At 47.9% G+C, this 18,251-nt stretch overlaps 2 protein-coding genes across 3 annotated transcripts; one reads left to right on the plus strand and one right to left on the minus strand.

The window, feature by feature from the left end:
• Positions 1-1,372: 1,372 nt before the first annotated feature.
• Positions 1,373-15,777, minus strand: LOC114784373 (E3 ubiquitin ligase RNF157-like). Of its 2 annotated transcripts, XM_028969718.1 has the most exons (20): positions 15,490-15,777; positions 14,505-14,623; positions 10,819-10,907; positions 10,597-10,740; positions 10,407-10,524; positions 10,104-10,170; positions 9,987-10,030; positions 9,675-9,722; positions 9,487-9,558; positions 9,264-9,423; positions 9,067-9,179; positions 8,464-8,702; positions 8,234-8,339; positions 6,966-7,074; positions 6,491-6,672; positions 6,344-6,409; positions 5,790-5,838; positions 5,187-5,306; positions 4,102-4,136; positions 3,456-3,592 (listed from the first exon to the last, which is right to left on the minus strand). In XM_028969718.1, exons 1-19 carry the CDS (start codon positions 15,575-15,577, stop codon positions 4,102-4,104), a joined length of 1,968 nt encoding a protein of 655 aa, XP_028825551.1. In that variant the 5' UTR covers positions 15,578-15,777; the 3' UTR covers positions 3,456-3,592. The 2 variants fall into 2 exon arrangements, with proteins under 2 accessions (XP_028825550.1, XP_028825551.1); XM_028969717.1 differs by lacking the exon at positions 4,102-4,136 and having other exon boundaries at positions 1,373-3,592; positions 15,490-15,776.
• A 762-nt stretch (positions 15,778-16,539) lies between these two features.
• LOC114784535 (peptidyl-tRNA hydrolase ICT1, mitochondrial-like) lies at positions 16,540-17,780 on the plus strand. Its single transcript, XM_028970003.1, has 6 exons — positions 16,540-16,770; positions 16,869-16,896; positions 16,987-17,046; positions 17,115-17,197; positions 17,264-17,433; positions 17,642-17,780. Exons 1-6 carry the CDS (start codon positions 16,597-16,599, stop codon positions 17,724-17,726), a joined length of 600 nt encoding a protein of 199 aa, XP_028825836.1. The 5' UTR covers positions 16,540-16,596; the 3' UTR covers positions 17,727-17,780.
• The last annotated feature ends 471 nt before the right edge of the window (positions 17,781-18,251 follow it).

The raw sequence follows: 18,251 nt of genomic DNA on the forward strand, positions 1-18,251 counted from the left end.
TCGGAAAAAGTGAAAAGAAGGTGGCTTAAGTTGATACAGTAAGTTGGATCTCAAATTATAACCAGTACAGCCTAATGCCATTACCTCAAGTTAATGTTAGCACCAGGTTCCCCATCTCTGGTTATAGAGACAGGTAGCAACGTAGCACAACCAGATCGTACCGTAACAAACATACAATTCATGCTCTAAATCAAAGCACTTTTGCTAATCATCCCATTTCTATTCAGCAGGATGGTTATTACCAGGGGAAAAGAGAGGACTCTCCCCATGATTTACGCATTGCAAGTTCTCCAATGTGAAAAAACTGTTGGCGTTGCAAATTGTTTTGGGCTAGGGGCCCCACGGGCCCCTGGGCAGCGGCCCCGCTGGCCCGGTCCGTAATCAGTCCCTGGTGTATTCCCTGGTCTCCCTTCTAGCTGGTCTACCACTATGTACCATCCGACCTCTACAACTACTACAAAATGCAGCAGCACGACTGATCTTTAACCTTCCCAAGTTCTCCACACCGCCCCTCTGCTACGTTCCCTCCACTGGCTCCCAGTAGCTGCACCATCAGGTTCAAAATACTGATGCTGGCCTACAAAGCCAAACATGGAGTAGCACCATCCTACCTCACAGCCCTTATTACACCTCGCACTGCACCTCGTATACTCCGAGCCTCCAGTACTGCTCGCCTGGTCCCTCCATCTCTGAAGGTAAAAGGAAGACGTTCATCTAGACTCTTCTCCGTCTTGGCCCCTCGGTGGTGGAATGAACTTCCAGCTCAGTCACTGAGCACCTTCACACGGCAGCTCAAGACCTTCCTCTTTAGAGAAGATTTAGATTAAATTGTCATTTTCTTGTCGTCAAACTTGTGTACAGAATCTACAACAGAGTGAATAAAATAGATGTTTTCATAGTTGGGGTCCAAGTGAACCGGAATTGATCTCTTCATCGATGGTAACTTAAGCACGTTGTAAGTCGCTCTGGATAAGGGCGTCTGCCAAATGCCGTAAAGGTAAATGTATTGAAGCATTTGCCCACACTACTTGTTTCATCATATAACTGTAATTCCCAGACGTAAACGTGTAAAACGAACGTCCAAGTACATGTTGCCCTTTTAATGAACGGATGATATTATATTAATTCATGTTATCTTATATTACTTGAGTTTATTTATTTTTAGTTCTTTTGAATTTTTTTTCTGATTTTCGATATACTGTATTAATTAAAAACAAAACCTTATGCGACGTAACTTCTTATGCACTTTTTTTTGTCCCTTGTCAACTGTCAACATGAATGACAAAATATCAATACATCCCACCCAGTGCCAGGTCACAGTGTAATATCTCATCAGCACCGAACATGGTTAAAAAATGACAAAGGCCCCGACTTGGAAAAAAAGGTGTATTTTATTGGACTTATTTTACTAACACTTGCAACCTTTGTCCTAAAAAAAATGTCTGGATGGACGGATGGACTCGGCCCAGTTCCTCGCGGGCCTTACGGAGGCGGGAACAACGTGGCGGCACGTCGAGACACAGAAGAGTTCAAAATAAGGAGTGCACAACACTGTCAGGAGCTACGATCACCACCCTGGCAGGAGACAAATGCATCATATGCGAACGTGGACCACAGATGGTCCTTTAACAGCGACCATTTTACATAACCAACGGCCCTTTCCTCTGTCGTAAAAGAGGCTGATAATCAGGTATAAATACGCCCACAGGCCATCGTTTTAGGTAGTGCGTTTCGGCCGTCGGTTAGTGCAGAAGAGACGGGTGTAATAGCCCTGCCATGAAATATTGACGAGGTTTATGGACGCGATCGCCTCGCAGTGTTGCCATGTCACAGTTCTTATGTTGGACTCTCCGTTGCCAGCCGCGCGCGGGCGTGGCCACAGACATGGAAAGGGGCGTGGTCGGGACCCAGGCTACCATGCTCACGTTAACACTTGCCACATGCACTGCGGATCGTGGTCTACGATTAACTAACGGTGCAGTTTTTTTAGTTTTTTTTATTCATTTTTTATTTTTTTTTTCTACACATTTTAACATTCTAAACCAGCCACGTAGTAAACAACACTCCTTTTAAAACTTGGATCAGCGTGGGGCGGTGACAACCGGAGCCAAACTAACAGCAGGAAAATAAACGGGCTGGAGCGTGTGATACCGCATCATGCTGCCGTCGCGCAGGGACGTTCGAACACCGAGAAGAAGGGGGGTGTGGAGCTTGGGCTCGATTCGAATGTAAACATCGGGCTCCGCCCCGGCAAGCCACCTCGGGGCCGACAGGGGAAAAAAAAAAAAAAAAAATTCCCAATTTGAGCTGCTTTTGCACAATTATTAACATGTTATACGTCCTAATCTACTGTGAAATAACACTGTGGCACATCTTCGTACTAGTTCATCCCCCCCCCAAAAAAAGACAATATTGTAAAACGGATTTTAAAAAGTTTTGAGATGCACTAGCGTCGCCGTGAAAGGGGCCAGCATGTCTCCCCAGGGTCTTGCGACAGTGGTAATTTAGCCTAAGAATGATCATAATGCTCCAAATCCAGAATTAAAATATCAGAACTAGAGGCGTGCAAAATTATGTTCAGGGAGGAACAAACTAAGACGAACCCCCCCAGGGTTTATTCGGACTTTTTTTGATCGGTTCAGGAAGCTCGTCCCTGTGGTTTTTTGGCAGTAGGAAAAGCTTCCACTTGACACGCCAATTTCACCCCATCAGATGATTTTTTGCGATGCGCCCAAGACCCTTGACCGGTGCGGGTGGGCAGCTGGACAGGATCCCGTTTAACGTGAGAGGTGGAAATAACGGGAAGATTCGGGTAACGTGGAGACCTCAGCTTTTACTCCTCGTCTGGAAGACGCCCGAGACGTGTAAACCTGGCGTCTCCGAGACGTGAACGCGCCGCTGTCTTATCGCGTCGGAGCTCCTCTGCTACTTCACAACTGAAACCACAGCGGCGAGTCGAACTCCGGCGGCGTAAAATCAGGTCGGAGGTTCCTGGCCCCTTCAACTTTACATTCTCTTTTACTTTTTTGGGGTTTACAATCGGAAATTCCCGCTCCCGTTGCAGCAAGTTCAGCTCGAAGGGAACCTTGGCCGCGGGTTCCGGGGCAGAGGGCTTCTTCGGAGCGGTTTTCGGAGCATTCTGATATCTGTTGGTGGTCTGAGTACGTGCCGGACTTTGCTCAGGACGTCACCCAGGTGTCTGGACTTCTGACAGAAAGCGGTGTGGACCCATGCATTAGCTTTTGGACTCCCTTGTCCACTCCTGCTGAAAAGTGGGGGGCCTGAGGTCCAATGGGCATCGGGCGACTGGTTAATACCAACATGGTGCACGAGAATGACGACACAGTCACAATGACAAGGAACCGGACCCAGAGTCAGGTCTCTGCGGTGACGTGGACGAGGGGGGTGGTCCCCCGAGGGAGGTCACACTGACAGAGGGGGCTTTACACAGCAAGGGGTCCGCGGCGGGGGTTGGCTTTGGGGCTTCTTCCCTCTCGGTCGACGCCCATTTCCTCCAGGTTGATGTTGCTGGTGGAGGCGTGGTGAGGAAGCACATTGTGGGCGTGGCGGTACGCTCCCAGATACAGCAGACCTGGGACGAGGGACGGGACGAGACGAGAGGATTTAACCACAGTAAAACATTTATATTTAACAGCAGTTTAACAGCAGTTTGCTCCAGGAGTTCGTAGGACTTTCTTGTGGGTTGTTGCAGCCTAAAATGCCATTTTCTTTGCGGAAATATCATTTATAAAAAGTTTTATTTCATGCACATCTTGAAAATGCACCTAATACCCTGACTGATATTCATTATCGCTGTTAATATATGATTCATACTTCATTAAATATTAATAATTGTAACTTTTAGCCATTACTGCATACTTGTTTCTAGTGCTTGTTGTTATTTTATTTATACTCGTAAATGTCCATCTGTCTCTCGGTTCATTGTAGGTCTTTCCCTCTGTACAGTTCGAGGCGAATGAAGTTTTCTGAGTCTGATAATAATGCAGGTGTGAAAACATGGCGCAGGACGTCCAAGAGAATGTAAAAAAAATAAAATCCCTCGCCTGCCTTGGATTGGGTGAGTGGTCTCATATCTCATACCTATTCCTCAATGTGAACAGGACACGAGTCCCCATCTGTCCAGTCCACAGACATCCAGGGAGAGAGAGAGGAAGAGAGGTGGAGGGTAATGGATACGATCATCACGGGGAGAGAGAAGAAAGGAAGGGACAGACAGACAGACAGAGTACGTTTTTACGAAACACACAACCAGTTTGTCAGAAAGCCACAGAGGAGAGAGAGAGATTGAGAAGAGACAGAAGGATCGTTAGTCCGGCAGAAGGTACGGGAATGGGGACAGTCGGCCCCTTAAACATTCATATTTCAAATACAGACGGGTAGCAAATTTAGAGGAAAATCCAGGACGGATTGGACGGAGACGGTGTTGCATGGTGGAATCTGCCTTGATCACAGATCCCTCAAAGTCAATAAAAACCACATCAACAGCCACAAATCCGAAATGAAGTGCATCTCCATCCGTCCTCAAGTAGGCTCCGCCTTCCACTGACCACTGGCGCGTTTTTCCTTTCATTTGTGACCCATCTGTATATAGAAATGTAAAATATCCAGCTTTTTTTAAACATGAAATAAATCGTTTCCCTCGTCTAAAACTGCCTGTAGACGAATGTCTGTGCTTTTTAAATACAGATTATAATATTTGTCCATTCCAGCAACAGATAGAACACAAGGTGAAGAGTCAGATCAGAGGATGGGTAGAGGGGACAAACACAGGGATGGAGGGATGAGAGGCGGAGGTTGGGCAGAAGCGAATGAGAGCTGGCACACCCTGAACATGAACTTGACCCGCAGGGTGTACCGGACACACACAGCAAGACGCCATGTCCAACACACGCTCACACACACTCGCTCGCTCACGACAGAGAAGGTCCGGTTTGGTCTCAAAATGGGTAAAGGGGACAGGAAATGCACTACTGACTGGAAATAAAGAGGAAAGGGATGAAGAAAGAGCATGAAATTGGGAAGTCACCGTCATTCTTTCCTGAACTTGCGGTGTCGGTGTCTTCCTAAACGTACTACTCCCTCTTCCCGCCCTCGCCCAGTCCACTCTGGCCCTTCCAGGTCCCCCCTCCAATCAGAAAGTCCATGTTCAAGAGGTTGCCACTCACCAGCGAATCGGCCATCGGGAGCCTGCTCATTGTCCAGCCCTGTCAAACAGTGGGTGTCAGACTGGCCCTGATTGTTATTGTCAAACTCTGGACAAGACACCTCGCTCCTCCTGCGCCCACCTGCAAGCGAGGTCAAGAGGTCAAAACAAGAGCAGCCAAGGCACAGCAGCAGAGTGGAGAGGGAGGCGGGTGGGTGGGTGCCTGGGCATGGGGCGTGCGATGAGGCGCGCCAACGCGTGGCCGAGTTGGGCGGGGGAGCGGGCGAACTCGTGCAAAATAAATTAATAAAATAAACAGCTAGAAAATTCCGCAAATCCGTACAGAAACAAACCAAAAAAAGACGTGATTACTACAATCACGAAGCCAGCCGGACACATGCACGACAGGCGCCCTGTGATGGTACTCCAACCAGCCACGCCCGCCAAGCTGTTCATTCCCGTTACCGCCGCGCAGAACCGTAAAATCCCCCCAGGCTGGATTAAAAACCCCAGGCAAATCCATACGAACGATCTGGAATAAGGTCAGAGCTCCAGTCGCCGGCGGGACAAAACGCTTTTTTAGTCTCCGGATGGCCGGGGCTCGCGGGGCTCTCGTTCTCGTTACCTTGTCCTGCTGTGGGAGACGGGCAGTCTTCTTCAGGCACGTCATTGCCCTGAAAAGGCGCACAGGCAAAACGTGGGATTATTCATAAATCAGATCATTGGAATGATAAAGTGATAAAGTGAAGTGATACACAGCAGCACAGCACACGGTGACACAGTGAAATGTGTCCTCTGTATTTAACCATCACCCTGAGTGAGCAGTGGGCACCATGACAGGCGCCCGGGGAGCAGTGTGTGGGGACGGTGCTTTGCTCGGTGGCACCTCGGCGGATCGGGATTCCTTCTGATTACGGGGCCGCTTCCTTAACCACTACCACTTAATTTGCCACCACTGCCGGCATTTTTGCCATTAAGTCACGTTAACCTTGTAGCATCACACTTGTTTGAAACATGCCAGATTGTAAAAATGCACGTGCCAAAGGAAACAGCGATGCTAACTTTAAAACGTGTGTAGCGAAAAAGCTGGTTGTGCCGCTAAACTGAGGAAATTAGGTGGGTGCTTGAGGTATTTATAGGTAGTGAAGGCGAATGTACCACGAGAACACGTAACGGTACCTCTGAATCCTGGTCCTCGATCATGGCCGCCACCAGGTTCTGGTCCTTGGACTCACTGGGCAGATCCTGGTGAAAACGAGGACAGGAAGAATCAGTCGTGCCGGCGGCCAGGCCGCCAGGAGGGTGGGAGCGGAAGGTCCCGTTCACCTCTCCGTCCTGCTGCGAGGGCCCGCGGCTCTCTGCCGGCGTCTCCGGAGCGTCCTCGCCCTCCACGCCGGCCAGGTAGGAGCCGGACATTGACGAGAGGGTGTCCGTGCTGATCTGGGAGTGCTGGCTGTGGGACGAGGCCATGGACATCACCGACTGCGCCAGGCTGCTGCTGACCGGGTCTGGCGGGGGACGGAGACAGGAACGGCGCGTTTATGTCTCATAAAGACGTTTTGTGGGTTCTGGTGGGGGACAGTCCCCACACGCTGCACCCCGGGCGCCTGTCATGGTGCCCACTGCTCACCGAGGGTGACGGTTAAATACAGAGGACACGTTTCACCGCGACTATCACTTAAAAAGACCTGAGAAAATCTCCCAAGCTGCCCAATAATAAAAAGACATTTTATTCGTAGGATCACAGGATCAACAGCGTTCCAAGCGCAGGTGGACATCTTCGCATGCTAGCCGGTCTCACCTTCTGGAGAGGTGATGGTGGACGACAGCGGCGTCCCCGTGCAGGAGGACTGGTCAATGGCGCCAGAGGATGACAGGGTCAGGTTGTCGCTCTCTGGGGTCACGCCACACTGTGCGCATAACAACATGGAGCAGAATTAGCACGGGCCGAGCACATGCGCCTCCCCCTCGCGGGACATTTTATTAGCTGCACCTCCAGCCTACTTTGCCGGGGAATCTTCATAATTCAGATAATAAAGATATCCTGATATTAAAACAACAAGGGGAAATGGAACTCAATGTGACGTTGGATGATGGTACTTGATGAAAAGTGTTTGTTCTGGTTGTCAAACTGGGGTGTGTCCAAAACCCGCTCTGGGAGTTGGGGTGGCAATAAGTGCCGGAGGAACTGTGGACTTGTGGGTGATGGAACGCACATATTCTGGGACTGTCCCGCCCATCAAAACTTTTGGACTGAAGTTAAGGGGCACGTAGAAAAGCTCCTTAAAGTTAATCTTTCCAGGGACCCTTTAACGTGTCTACTGGACAAATTCCAGTAGACACGTTATCTGTCCCATGATCCCCTACTAATGGCTGCAAGAAAAATGATGACAACTTATTGGTTGAAACCTGGACCCCCCACGACCTCACAGTGGGCACAAAACCATAGCTGAAGACTCGCATCTTTGGAAGAAGATGGGGACCAGTTCAAAGCCTGGTTGCATACGCCACTTGTGTCTCTTAAGTTTATATTTCTGCTTGAAGTTTGTCTATTTATTTTAATTTTCCTCAGATCTTTATTGTAATTATATTTATTTGAGAGCTCGGGCCCAATCTCAGGACTGTGGTTATTGTTTGTATTTATGTTGACCGATGTTAATAAAAGTAAAAATAAATAAATAAATACATCATATTATTATGCTAATATTACCATGTCCTGCTCTTTTGCATACAACTGGGATATTTCGGGTTACGAAGATGGCCAAGAATACTTCGTTTTTGCGAGGTTTGCAAGGCTATAATAGTTTCTGGCGAGGTTGCATTTGATTGCACGACTCCAGTTGTCCTTGGAATTTCGCGTCTTCCCTACGTAACAACAACATTTACGGCATTTACCAGACGCCCTTATCCAGAGTGACTTACAGTCAGTAGTTACAGGGACAGTCCCCCCTGGAGACACTCAGGGTTAAGTGTCCTGCTCAGGGACACGATGGTAGTAAGTGGGGTTTGAACCCGGGACTTCTGGATCGTAGGAGAGTGTGTTACCCGCTAGGCTACTACCATGCGCACCTCTTGATTGACAAGTAGCTTCCTTCGGGTGGCCTGCACTTCGGACTCGCTGCACGACTTCTCGTCCTCCTCCTCGGGCAGGACTGAGGAATTCTGGGAGAGGGACCTGGCACACATCCAAACGTGTAAGAGACGGTAAGAGACGCGGATTCCCGCTACCCGTCCTCTCGTCCGGGTCTAACAAGGACGCCGATCCAGAAAATGGACGATAAGGAACCTGAGACTCTTACTTGGAGCCGCTCTTCTTCAGCTTCAGGCTTTGACTGGAGTTGGCCGAGTGCTCCAAGGGGGAGAGGGAGCGCGCCGGCAGAGGGTGGTGGCCCTCGCTCCCGTATGAGGGCAGGGACCCGGCGGCGTGGCCCAGCGCCACGCCCTGCGGCGGGGCCGCGGACAGAGGGGGGCTCAGGGGCCCGTTCAGGGCCTCTAGCAGCGAGACCGTCTCGTATCCCGGAGGAACGTGCTCGGAAGTCTGGAACAAATCAACGTCGAGGTCACTCGTGTGCAAATGGGCCAAGTCAAAGTATAAATTTAAATTTAAATAAAAAAACATTTGTTCAAGGTAAAAAGTTTAAGGTTTGAGAAATCCTTTAACTCTTTTTACCTTGCACAATTCACTTTTTAATTAATACTTTATACTTTGACTTCACTATACCTGTTACGCATATTTCACGTTAATGACGTAAGAGTGTCATATTTGCAATATTTGCGTTTTGGTTCATTGTATACGTGCGATATTTGCAGTGCTGAGGTCTGTACAGTTCACTGCATATCGTACCGTGTATGACCGTGTACGTGACAAATAAAATTGGAGTCCGGTGAACGAGGTTCGTTACCGAGTGCTCCTCGGAGTCAGACGTCTGCGCGGTGATGACGGGGTTGAATCCGGAGGGCGAGAGCGGGCTCGCCTTTTTCCTCATGGCTCGGATCTGCAGCAGGGCTCGGAAAGCTGGAGAGAGAGAGAGGGAGACGGAGGGGCGTCAGTCGGGCGCGGGGGTCGCCGAGACGGAGCGTCCGGAGCGCCGGGCCTTACGCAGTCGGCAGATGGGGCAGCAGTTGGCCTGGTAGCGCAGGGTGTCTGCGCAGGCGTTGCACAGGCACAGGTGCCTGCAGGGCAGGATGAGGGTGTCGCGGACGTCCGACAGGCAGACCACGCACTCCGCGCTGTTGTCGCTGATCTCGTCGTCGGCCGCCTGCAACGCACCTCGGTCAGAGTCTGCTGCATTCGCCGAGCCGCGGGCGTGTGACACGCTTACCTTGGACTCTTGGCTGTTGTACTTGTTCTCGATGCCGTAGATCTCCTGCAAGAGGTAGCTGACCCCGTCCACCTGCAAACAGTCCACCAGAAAGGACACGGATTGCGGCGCGGCTCTTTACTAATGACGTCAATTCTCCGTAAAAGCGGCACGCTCTAGTGTAGCCGGCGCAGAACCCGGCTCCTCACCACTTGCTTCTGCTTCAGAGGCTTCGCACAGTAGCTGCCGTCCATGTGCTGTGGGGCAAGAAACATTATTATTTCTACCCACAATTCCGCATTTAATTCCGCATCGGAATTCAATTCGAGGACGTATGACGGTACGGAGTACGGAGTGTATTTGTACCCAGAGTCCTTCTTTGATTTATAGCATTTAAATAAATACGTAGCACAAATAGTACGTGTGAATGAACAGAAACTAGGTACTTTTTTTCCCCCCACAGATGCATGTTAATCATACAGCACATATTATGAATGTATTACGAAAGTTTTATTACTTACTTTTTCAAAAGTTGCCAGGAGAACGTGGGAATGGCCCAAATGATCTAAAGATGGAATAAACAGAGTTTTACTACAAACGAGCGTTCGCGGCGCCGCCGCGGCTTCTGCCGAACTCACCTTCCCCCTCGTCCACCACTGCCTGCACCACCATGGGGTAGACGTCTCGATCCATGTCAAAAAGGAGCTGTGCAGAGACATAAAGTGAAACACTGCAGCACAGCACACGGTGACACAACAAAATGTGTCCGCTGCTTTTAACCCAGTGGGCACCATGCCAGGCGCCCGGGGAGCAGTGTGTGGGGACGGTGCCTTGCTCGGTGGCACCTTGGCGGGTCGGGATTCGAACCGGCAACCTTCTGATTACGGGGCCGCTTCCTTAACCGCCGCCCCACCACTAAGCCGCGGCGGAGGACGCAGTACCTCGTCGTCGGCCCACTCGGACAGATTGATGGAGTGTGACGGCAGGCAGAACTGCTGGCAGACGCCGCGTTTGAAGTGCACCGTCTCCGACTGCAGCGAGCCGTCCTGGGGCAGGTATCTGTGCGGGCGGAGCAGAGAGGTTTGTAAAAAGGTCGGGGCGCGGTCATGGCGGCGCAGAAAGGTCACCTACATGGGGACGCCATTGTGGTACTCCTCGACAGCCTGGTAGTAGATGGTGATGGCGACTTGGGTGTCGGCATCGAAGGTAAACTCGACGTTGTACAAGCATCCCTTCCCAGCATCCTCCCTGGGTGGCTTCATCTCCTCGTTGCATCTGAAAAACGATCAGAGTGTCGGGCGGAGCACCAGTTTATTTTTTTACCATCGAGACAGCGCGGTGAACATCGCTTACCTAACCAGCCGCAGCGTATCTTTCCGAATGTTGATCAGACTGCGCAGGGTTTTCACAGGTTCATGGGGTGGCGGGGTGGCGTAGGGAAACTGGGGGGGAAGCATAGCTTTACTTTCCAGAGCAGTAGTTACAGGGACAGTCCCCCCCTGGGTACAATAAGGGTTAAGTGTCCTGTTCAGGGACACAATGGTAGCAGGGATTTGAACCTGGGTCTTCTGGGTCACAGAAGAGTGTGTTACCCACTAGGCTACTACCACACAAGTAGTCTCGGCTAGTCAAACGGAGCAGCGCAAGTTGTTCCACCAGCCAGGGACATATCGCTAAATAAACGTCAGCATTAATAAACGCCAGCACTCGCTTCCTTGTTGAGTGCATGTTGTTACGTCCCTGGACGTATGCTCCCACGTGTTCTGTGTGTCTGGCTGTGTTTTTTTGCGTTCTGTCCCTTTTAGGTTGACTTCGTGGGAGGAGTTGAGGCCTACCAGCTCCATCTGTCATTGGTCACCTCCACCTATTTAAAGAGACTTCAGATGGTCTTCGGGAGGTCCCCAGGGTCTGCTAGGCCCTTATGCTTTTGGGAGGTCCCCAGGGTCCACGGAGATCTGCATAGAGCTCCATTGGGGATCTCATTCGTGTTTCGTGTTTCGTTGTGTGATAGACCCTTTGTTGTTAGCCTGTTAGCTGTTAGCCTGTCATGTGCCGTTTTTGGTAACTTGTACGTGTTTTAGTTATCCCTGCTGTTATCCCATCCCTTCCTTTAGGCTGTTTTGATGTTAGTTAGCTGTCCTGAGTCCTCTGTCTTATTGAACCTGTTAGCACACTGTAAATAAAAGCACTGTTTGTATCGTTTGTTTGGTTGCATGTGTAACAGTGGACCTCCTCCTCTCCACACCCTTGTTGCGTTTCTGAGACCCCTAGACTTAGGAACGTGACAGATGTTGCCAGATTCTACGGTTTTAAATCCCCCCCCCCCCCCCCCCCCCCCCGCTTTGCTAAGTATTACTTTAGAGTAGGTTGCTGCACGGCAATTGATTTATTGAAAAGAAAAATGTAAAATTATATATTTTACAGTCCCCAGAAGTTTTGGAACTTCTGGTTCATAGGCGAGTGTCTCACTCACTGGGCTACTACCACCAATTATACATTTCGGATATTACTTCTTACCAATTTTCTGGTTCTGTAGCTATTATGCCACACAAACACACAAAAAAATAATAATCAAGCTGTATTTCTGTGTGTCTTTCCGGGACTCGAGACCTGGGACAAATAAATGGCTGTGTGAGTGCAGCAGACATTCACCAGACTTAACTTCCACAAATGAAAGTTAAAAAATCCAAGCTTTCTTTTTTTATGAAGTGGACAAGAAAATCTGAGCGTCTTCAGTGTCTGGAATGGATGTCGAGTGTTCTTGAGTCTATAAGGTAAAAGTAATAAAATAAAAAGATTTGTTTTAATTATGAATAGGTATGACTAAAAGAAAATGTTGTTTTAGTCTTTTCTTCTAAGCACTAATATATTGACTGGGTTAAGTATTACTAAAAAAAAAAAACAAGCGACTAAAATACAATTTCCGTTGACTAAAACGAGACTAAAATATTCATGGATAATTGACTAAAATGAGTCTGGACATAACTAATAAAGACTAAATTCACAGCTGGACGCACATGCTAAACTAAAAACAAGACTAAAACAAGCCACCAAAAATAAGTGACGTGAAGTGATTGTCACTTGTGATACAGTGATCACGGTGAAACGTGTCTTCTGTATTTAACCATCACCCTTGGTGAGCAGTGGGCAGCAGCGTGTGGGGACGGGGCTTAACCGCTAGGCCACCACTGCCCCAACTATACGCACCTTGTAAGTATGGCTCCAACTGTTTCTTTTCACGTGGGAGTTTTGCTTCTGCAGAATGGTCAGTATTTTCTTTTCCATGTATTCTTTTTACTTTTGTGCATTAACTAGGCTGGTGTGTTGCTTTTTTATTTATATTTTATTTATACACGTGTGCGGATGGGGGAGGAGGGTGAACGCTGCCAAAACGGCAGGAATATGCGTGTAGAAGCAGACGACGTGGCGAATGTTTAAATCACCCAGACAAAAGTCTTGTCTTGGCCCCTCGGTGGTGGAATGAACTTCCCCTCGAGGTCAGAACAGCTCAGTCACTGAGCACCTTCAAACGACAGCTCAAGACCTTCCTCTTTAAAGAATATTTAGATTAAGTTGTGTTGTCGAACTTTGTGTACAGAATCTACAACAGAGTGAATAAAATAGATGTATTCATAGTTGGGGTCCTAGTGAACCGGAATTGATCTCTTCATCGATGGTAACTTGAAAGCACGTTGTAAGGGGCTCTGGATAAGGGCGTCTGCCAAATGCCATAAATGTAAAAGTAAAAACGTTCGGGGGAAAAGAGGAGATCTGGTCGCCCTGACTTAGCGGCGCTATTTTACCTCTACATTAAAAATCAACTTACGTATTATTATTATTAACACAAAATATTACAAACAACTGTTTACTCACCCCAAGAGGAATCAGATTTAGAAATTGATTGACAGCTCTGGTGGACGTGGCCAGCATGTTTGTGACTCATATCTTGAGCAAAAAAAATTTTTTTTTTTTAAACAGATTGCATTTTAATGCTACAAGATCACAATAATCTTCAAATTTTGGGAAAAAAAAAAACAAAAAAACAACAACAGGGATTAACACGAATTTAACACTTTAATTCCCAAAGCCACGGGGAGCTGTGCTTCAGCTACCTCTGTAAACCGTATTCCCGGTCCACTTTTATTTTGATTTTTTTTTAACTGTAAATTAAAAATATTACAATGCAAAATATGAATTTGTCAACTTGTAACTGTGCATGTGACTGTGCAACAACACTCATCTGCAGACATATTAATCTATTTCAAACAAAGCATTCTAATTCTAAAACTACGACTAATGCAATATTAGATTTCCATATTCAAATATTTACACTCCATCACGCCACAGAAACGGCTCTGTGACCAGAGGAGGAAGGTGGAAAATCCCGCAGCACAGCGCCGGGGCGAGCTGAATGTGACTCTGTATTAACCCGCGGTAAAGCTGTCGCTTTAATCCACCACGTCGCCAGGCCGGCCGAGCGCAAGCTGTCGAGCCGCAGCGAGGGACGGCCGGCAGGACGCTTTCCGAGGGACCGGCGCGTCCTTCAAAATTCATTCTGGAATGACATTAAAGAGCTGTAGTTGTGTGGCTATGTCTGAGCGGGATGAATAAAAGGCAATATTCCTCATTTTATCATCACACTATAAAGAGCGTGGAGGGAGATGCAGATTGTAAAAGTAAACCTGGAAGAAACGCTCCAAATCGGGACTCTAATGACTGTGCATGACGTGGATCGGCTGTTTATTACTCAGAAGAATTTTTTTTTTAATAAAAAATAAGGTCACGCCCAAGCCGGTCGGGCACAGTTACACGCCTAAAAGGGACAGGAGGAGGTGGCATTTGAGGAGCGCGGACGTCCGAGGTGGCCTTCCATAAATTTGCATGTATTATCTATCGGATCAGAAGGTTGCAAATGTCACATGAAAACCAGGGTCGTCTGATATGCCGCTGCATTTTATTACCATTCAATCCGGCACCGTTTCACCCGCCTTCGTCTCGATATTCATTATCTGATGTGATCAGGGCTGATTAGGACCTACCACCACCGGCCTGTTTCCCAGGAAGTTGAGGTCCGTGTTCTCCCCGAAGAGGTAGCCTTCTGGGTGGGTCGAGTCGAACTTCTCTCCTCCCATGATGAAATGGCTGGCAAAGTAGCTTCCTGTAAAAAAACATGGACACCATGGAGGCTCACGCCGTCTTCGTTGTTCTATTAAACGTCTCTGATTATTAAATTCCCAGGACACGCTGTTTTGGTGTCTGTAGCTTTAAATGCTAATGAGGATGAGCGAGGCGGGACGAGGAGGAGAGCGGCCAATAGAATTTGAGGGGCATTCACGGAAATGACATCATCAACACCGTCCACCGACCACAATGTTTGGTACAGACAGGAAGTCGTGTCGCCGTTTTTTCCAGAAAAAATAAAATGAACCCGCTGGTTCTTCAGAGTCTCACGTGACGGAACTAAAAAATACATTTGTGCTCATTTTAAGATCCAAACACCGAGCGACTGGAGTGCTGCACACGTTTGGAAGCCATGACGGTCGGTGGAGATCATGTTTTAGGGGAGGGGCGGGAAAAAGCATGAGAAACGGGAGGTGACCTGTCCCCTTATGACGTCATAAGGGGCCAAATTCCAGATTTGACCGTCTGAGCTGCCGCTGAAGTGAAGCAGAATAACCGAACACTCTTTACACCAATCACCATTTCTAGCCACTGCAGGACCGCAGACAGGCTGGAGGAACTCGTATTAAATGTTAAATCATCTCACAAAGTCACATCTTCATAACAGGGGACCTTTCAGTAATGCACGACGTGTCGGAATGGAGGAATTTGTAGGGACGACTCCCAAGGTTAACATCCATCGCTGGTGACGAAGAAGAGATGGTGTGTGACCGGGTCTGAAGGAACCGCGGAGGTCCTCCTTCCTGTGTTCATCCAGCTCATATTCATGACGAGGAAAAGGAAGGTTTATTACATAATCGGGCTATTGTCCTTCCACGCGGCGTGGGCTCGTCGCGAACCTACCTGATTTAGGCGGGTATCGGTACACGGAATTGGACGGTATGTCGACCTCCTCCACGCCCGCATTCTGCCTGCTCGTCAACGCTCCCATTTCGCGGCGCAGTTCAGTTCTCGCCGCACGACCCGTCCACGGCGAACGCGGGTTCTGCGGGCCCGTTTCGGGGACTACTCGCGGCTCCCCGGGATGCCCGCCGCATCCTCCGCGCAGCCGAGAACCGGGATGCTGCTGCCGAGCGCCGACTGCCAGAGGACAGACAGCTCTAATGGCCACCTTTATGACGTCAGCCACAAATCCGGACTCGGGGCTTTGGCGCAGTAGTCGTGCCCCCCAAAACCTCGCACGGAACTGCAGCAATATTACCTTATAATACAGAAAATAAAACTGTAAAATAAAATTGAGGATCCCCGCACAATAATAAAAATTAACCAACACCGAGAGCACCACTGAGTGTCGGCATTTATTGATATTCACTATTTATATATGTATATATGTGTGTGTATATATGCTGTAATAGTTTTAATGAACGTCAAAATGCTAGAAACCTGTTGGGGGAATATAGCCCATCAATTACAGAATTTCTATACGGAGTCAAACAACCAATGGGGGACGAGCACATGTCACGTGACACAGGCTTCCGCCTTATCCTGTTGCCAGGTACGCTTATTTTAAACAAATCCCCGGTCGTGATTTTAATCTCTTCATCTTCTTCTTACCTCTTACAATATAATTGCCCACGATTAACCAATCAAAGCACATATTGTGCACAACTCAGGGTGGCCGTGTTCTTTATTTAAACATCTGTATATGGTGTTCCGTGATCTGGCAATCCGTTTCACGCGTCATGCGTCCATTACACGTTGCCAGATGATGTTATTCTAGGGCAATTACTTTTCCACATCAGAAGTACCTTCTTCCGATATTTCCATTTCCTGTTAAGTTAATTATGTGTTTTTTAAAAGGACTGCGTTTCGGTTGTCAGATGTTTTTCTTTTTAAATAAAATTGCCGAATGTTTATTTCTAAAATATATGAACAACAATGGCGAGACCTGGCAACACTCTTCACGCTTCCCGTTCGCGCCAGCAAGCGTGTTGATTCTGATCTTGAGAGATGTGCAACATGCTTACTTCACGCTTATCTCGGCGATCACTGCGTGACCTCTGCGTGTGGCCACGCCTGATCGATAAACGTGTCGATAATTCGCCATTCGGGAGCATTTTATCCACAGGTTGCCAGTACCGGGGCTTTTGCAGCGGGAGTAGCGAAGGGTCAGACGCTTCACAGGTTTCTCACATGTTCACAGATTTATTGATTCATTTCATTTCGTATAGATATTTTCTGTTATTTTGGAGTGAGTGCTCATTGTGCTGCCGGTTTTGCAGAAGGGGTCCCACATACGGATTCCAGTGGGTAGGTAGCAGGCTCCCCAGTCCTAATTCCTAATCCTAGTCCACCTTTAATAATAAAAAAGCTGTAGAATTTTACTGTGCTGTGTTCCAGACCGCCTGAAAATTGCCTACAGTCGCAGCAGTGGTCCAGGGGGGCAACATGTGAATAAAGGTGGCCAGTTTGTGCCTCTGATTGCCAGTTTCGAGAGAGAGCGTCTGATGCCTGTTCTGATCCTGCAGTGAGCTCGAAAGCAGAGGTTCGCTTCCACCTTCAGGCCGCAGACTGGATCCCAGAAGACGTGCGAAGCAGAATGCAGGAGCGGGTAAGAAGCGGCTGCAGAAAAAGGCCCTTGTTACGTTGGCGTTTCGTGAAATGTGCTTCTTGGTAGAATAAGAGGCGCCTGAACAAAGCCGGGGAGCTGCTGGTGACTTCGGAGGTCAGCAGGAGTCAGCACAGGAACCTGGAGGACTGCTTGCGGAAAATCGCTGACATCATTGCCGACAGCAGCCAGAAAGCACCTGAGCCATCAGAAGACGATATTGCACTGCGAGCCGAGAGGTGAGGACCAGGCCAGAAGGGCTGACGGTGACAAGGCCGCTGTTCTCTTTCTAGATCTATTTCTGACTGCTTTTCAGCATTTATTATACTACCTGTCTTCTACGATAGTCATTTGCACACAACATTTGTCATAAATAAAGAAGGAATTGCAAATGGATAATTAACTCAGGAAATGTCAGTAATTCAGTGTGTGTGTTAATATTTGTAGATTAGAGAAAAGAAACCAGGCGAGGCTGAAACAGAAGAAAATACATTCCGGGGCAAAGCGTGATCGGCGGGTGGATTTTGACTGATAAATTAAGGATCCCTTTTAAAACACTTGTGCATGTATTTATGTATCACTGAACGCTGTAAATAAATTTGTGAATTCTCACCTTGTTTGTCGGTAATTGTTTTCAAGAACAATTTGTGCAGTAATGTTTCAGCTTTTTAAAGAACACAATTTACATGCATTTTGAGGCATTTGTGTGATTTTACCTTCATTTAATCGATATATGCTCTATTCAAAGGATGCAATAAATGTCAGATTAAGTCAGATAGTACTGTTTAAAAGTTCCCAACAGTGACTGTAAAAAAGTTCATGATGGATCTATTTAAAAGTATTAAATGGACAAATACTAATGATTAAAAATAGTTTTATGTAGAGATAAGATAGAAGAACTAGGTGTCGTTCTCTCCCAACCCTCTAAAACAATGAAAAAATGATGAATAATGAAGCAACATCTACAGGTGTAGAACAACAGGAGAACAGAGTCTCTTTCTCTGCAGACATCATGTCATAGTTTCATGTAAAATGAGCGCTTTGGTTAAATTAACTT

Source organism: Denticeps clupeoides, chromosome 2, assembly GCF_900700375.1.
Source record: "Denticeps clupeoides chromosome 2, fDenClu1.1, whole genome shotgun sequence".
Classification (NCBI taxonomy): Eukaryota; Metazoa; Chordata; class Actinopteri; order Clupeiformes; family Denticipitidae; genus Denticeps; species Denticeps clupeoides.

What these genes read in the sequence shown, in the direction of transcription:
- LOC114784373 (XM_028969717.1), bottom strand. Translation starts at nt 15,577, where the DNA reads ATGGGAGCGTTGACGAGCAGGCAGAATGCGGGCGTGGAGGAGGTCGAC. An exon ending in CCGATACCCGCCTAAATCAG is followed by an intron (nt 14,624 to 15,489) that starts GTAGGTTCGCGA and finishes GTTTTTTTACAG; the next exon opens with GAAGCTACTTTGCCAGCCAT. An exon ending in TCCTGGCAACTTTTGAAAAA is followed by an intron (nt 9,723 to 9,986) that starts GTAAGTAATAAA and finishes CTTGCCCCACAG; the next exon opens with CACATGGACGGCAGCTACTG.
- LOC114784535 (XM_028970003.1), top strand. Translation starts at nt 16,597, where the DNA reads ATGTGCAACATGCTTACTTCACGCTTATCTCGGCGATCACTGCGTGAC. An exon ending in AAGGGTCAGACGCTTCACAG is followed by an intron (nt 16,771 to 16,868) that starts GTTTCTCACATG and finishes CCGGTTTTGCAG; the next exon opens with AAGGGGTCCCACATACGGAT. An exon ending in GGGGCAACATGTGAATAAAG is followed by an intron (nt 17,047 to 17,114) that starts GTGGCCAGTTTG and finishes CTGATCCTGCAG; the next exon opens with TGAGCTCGAAAGCAGAGGTT.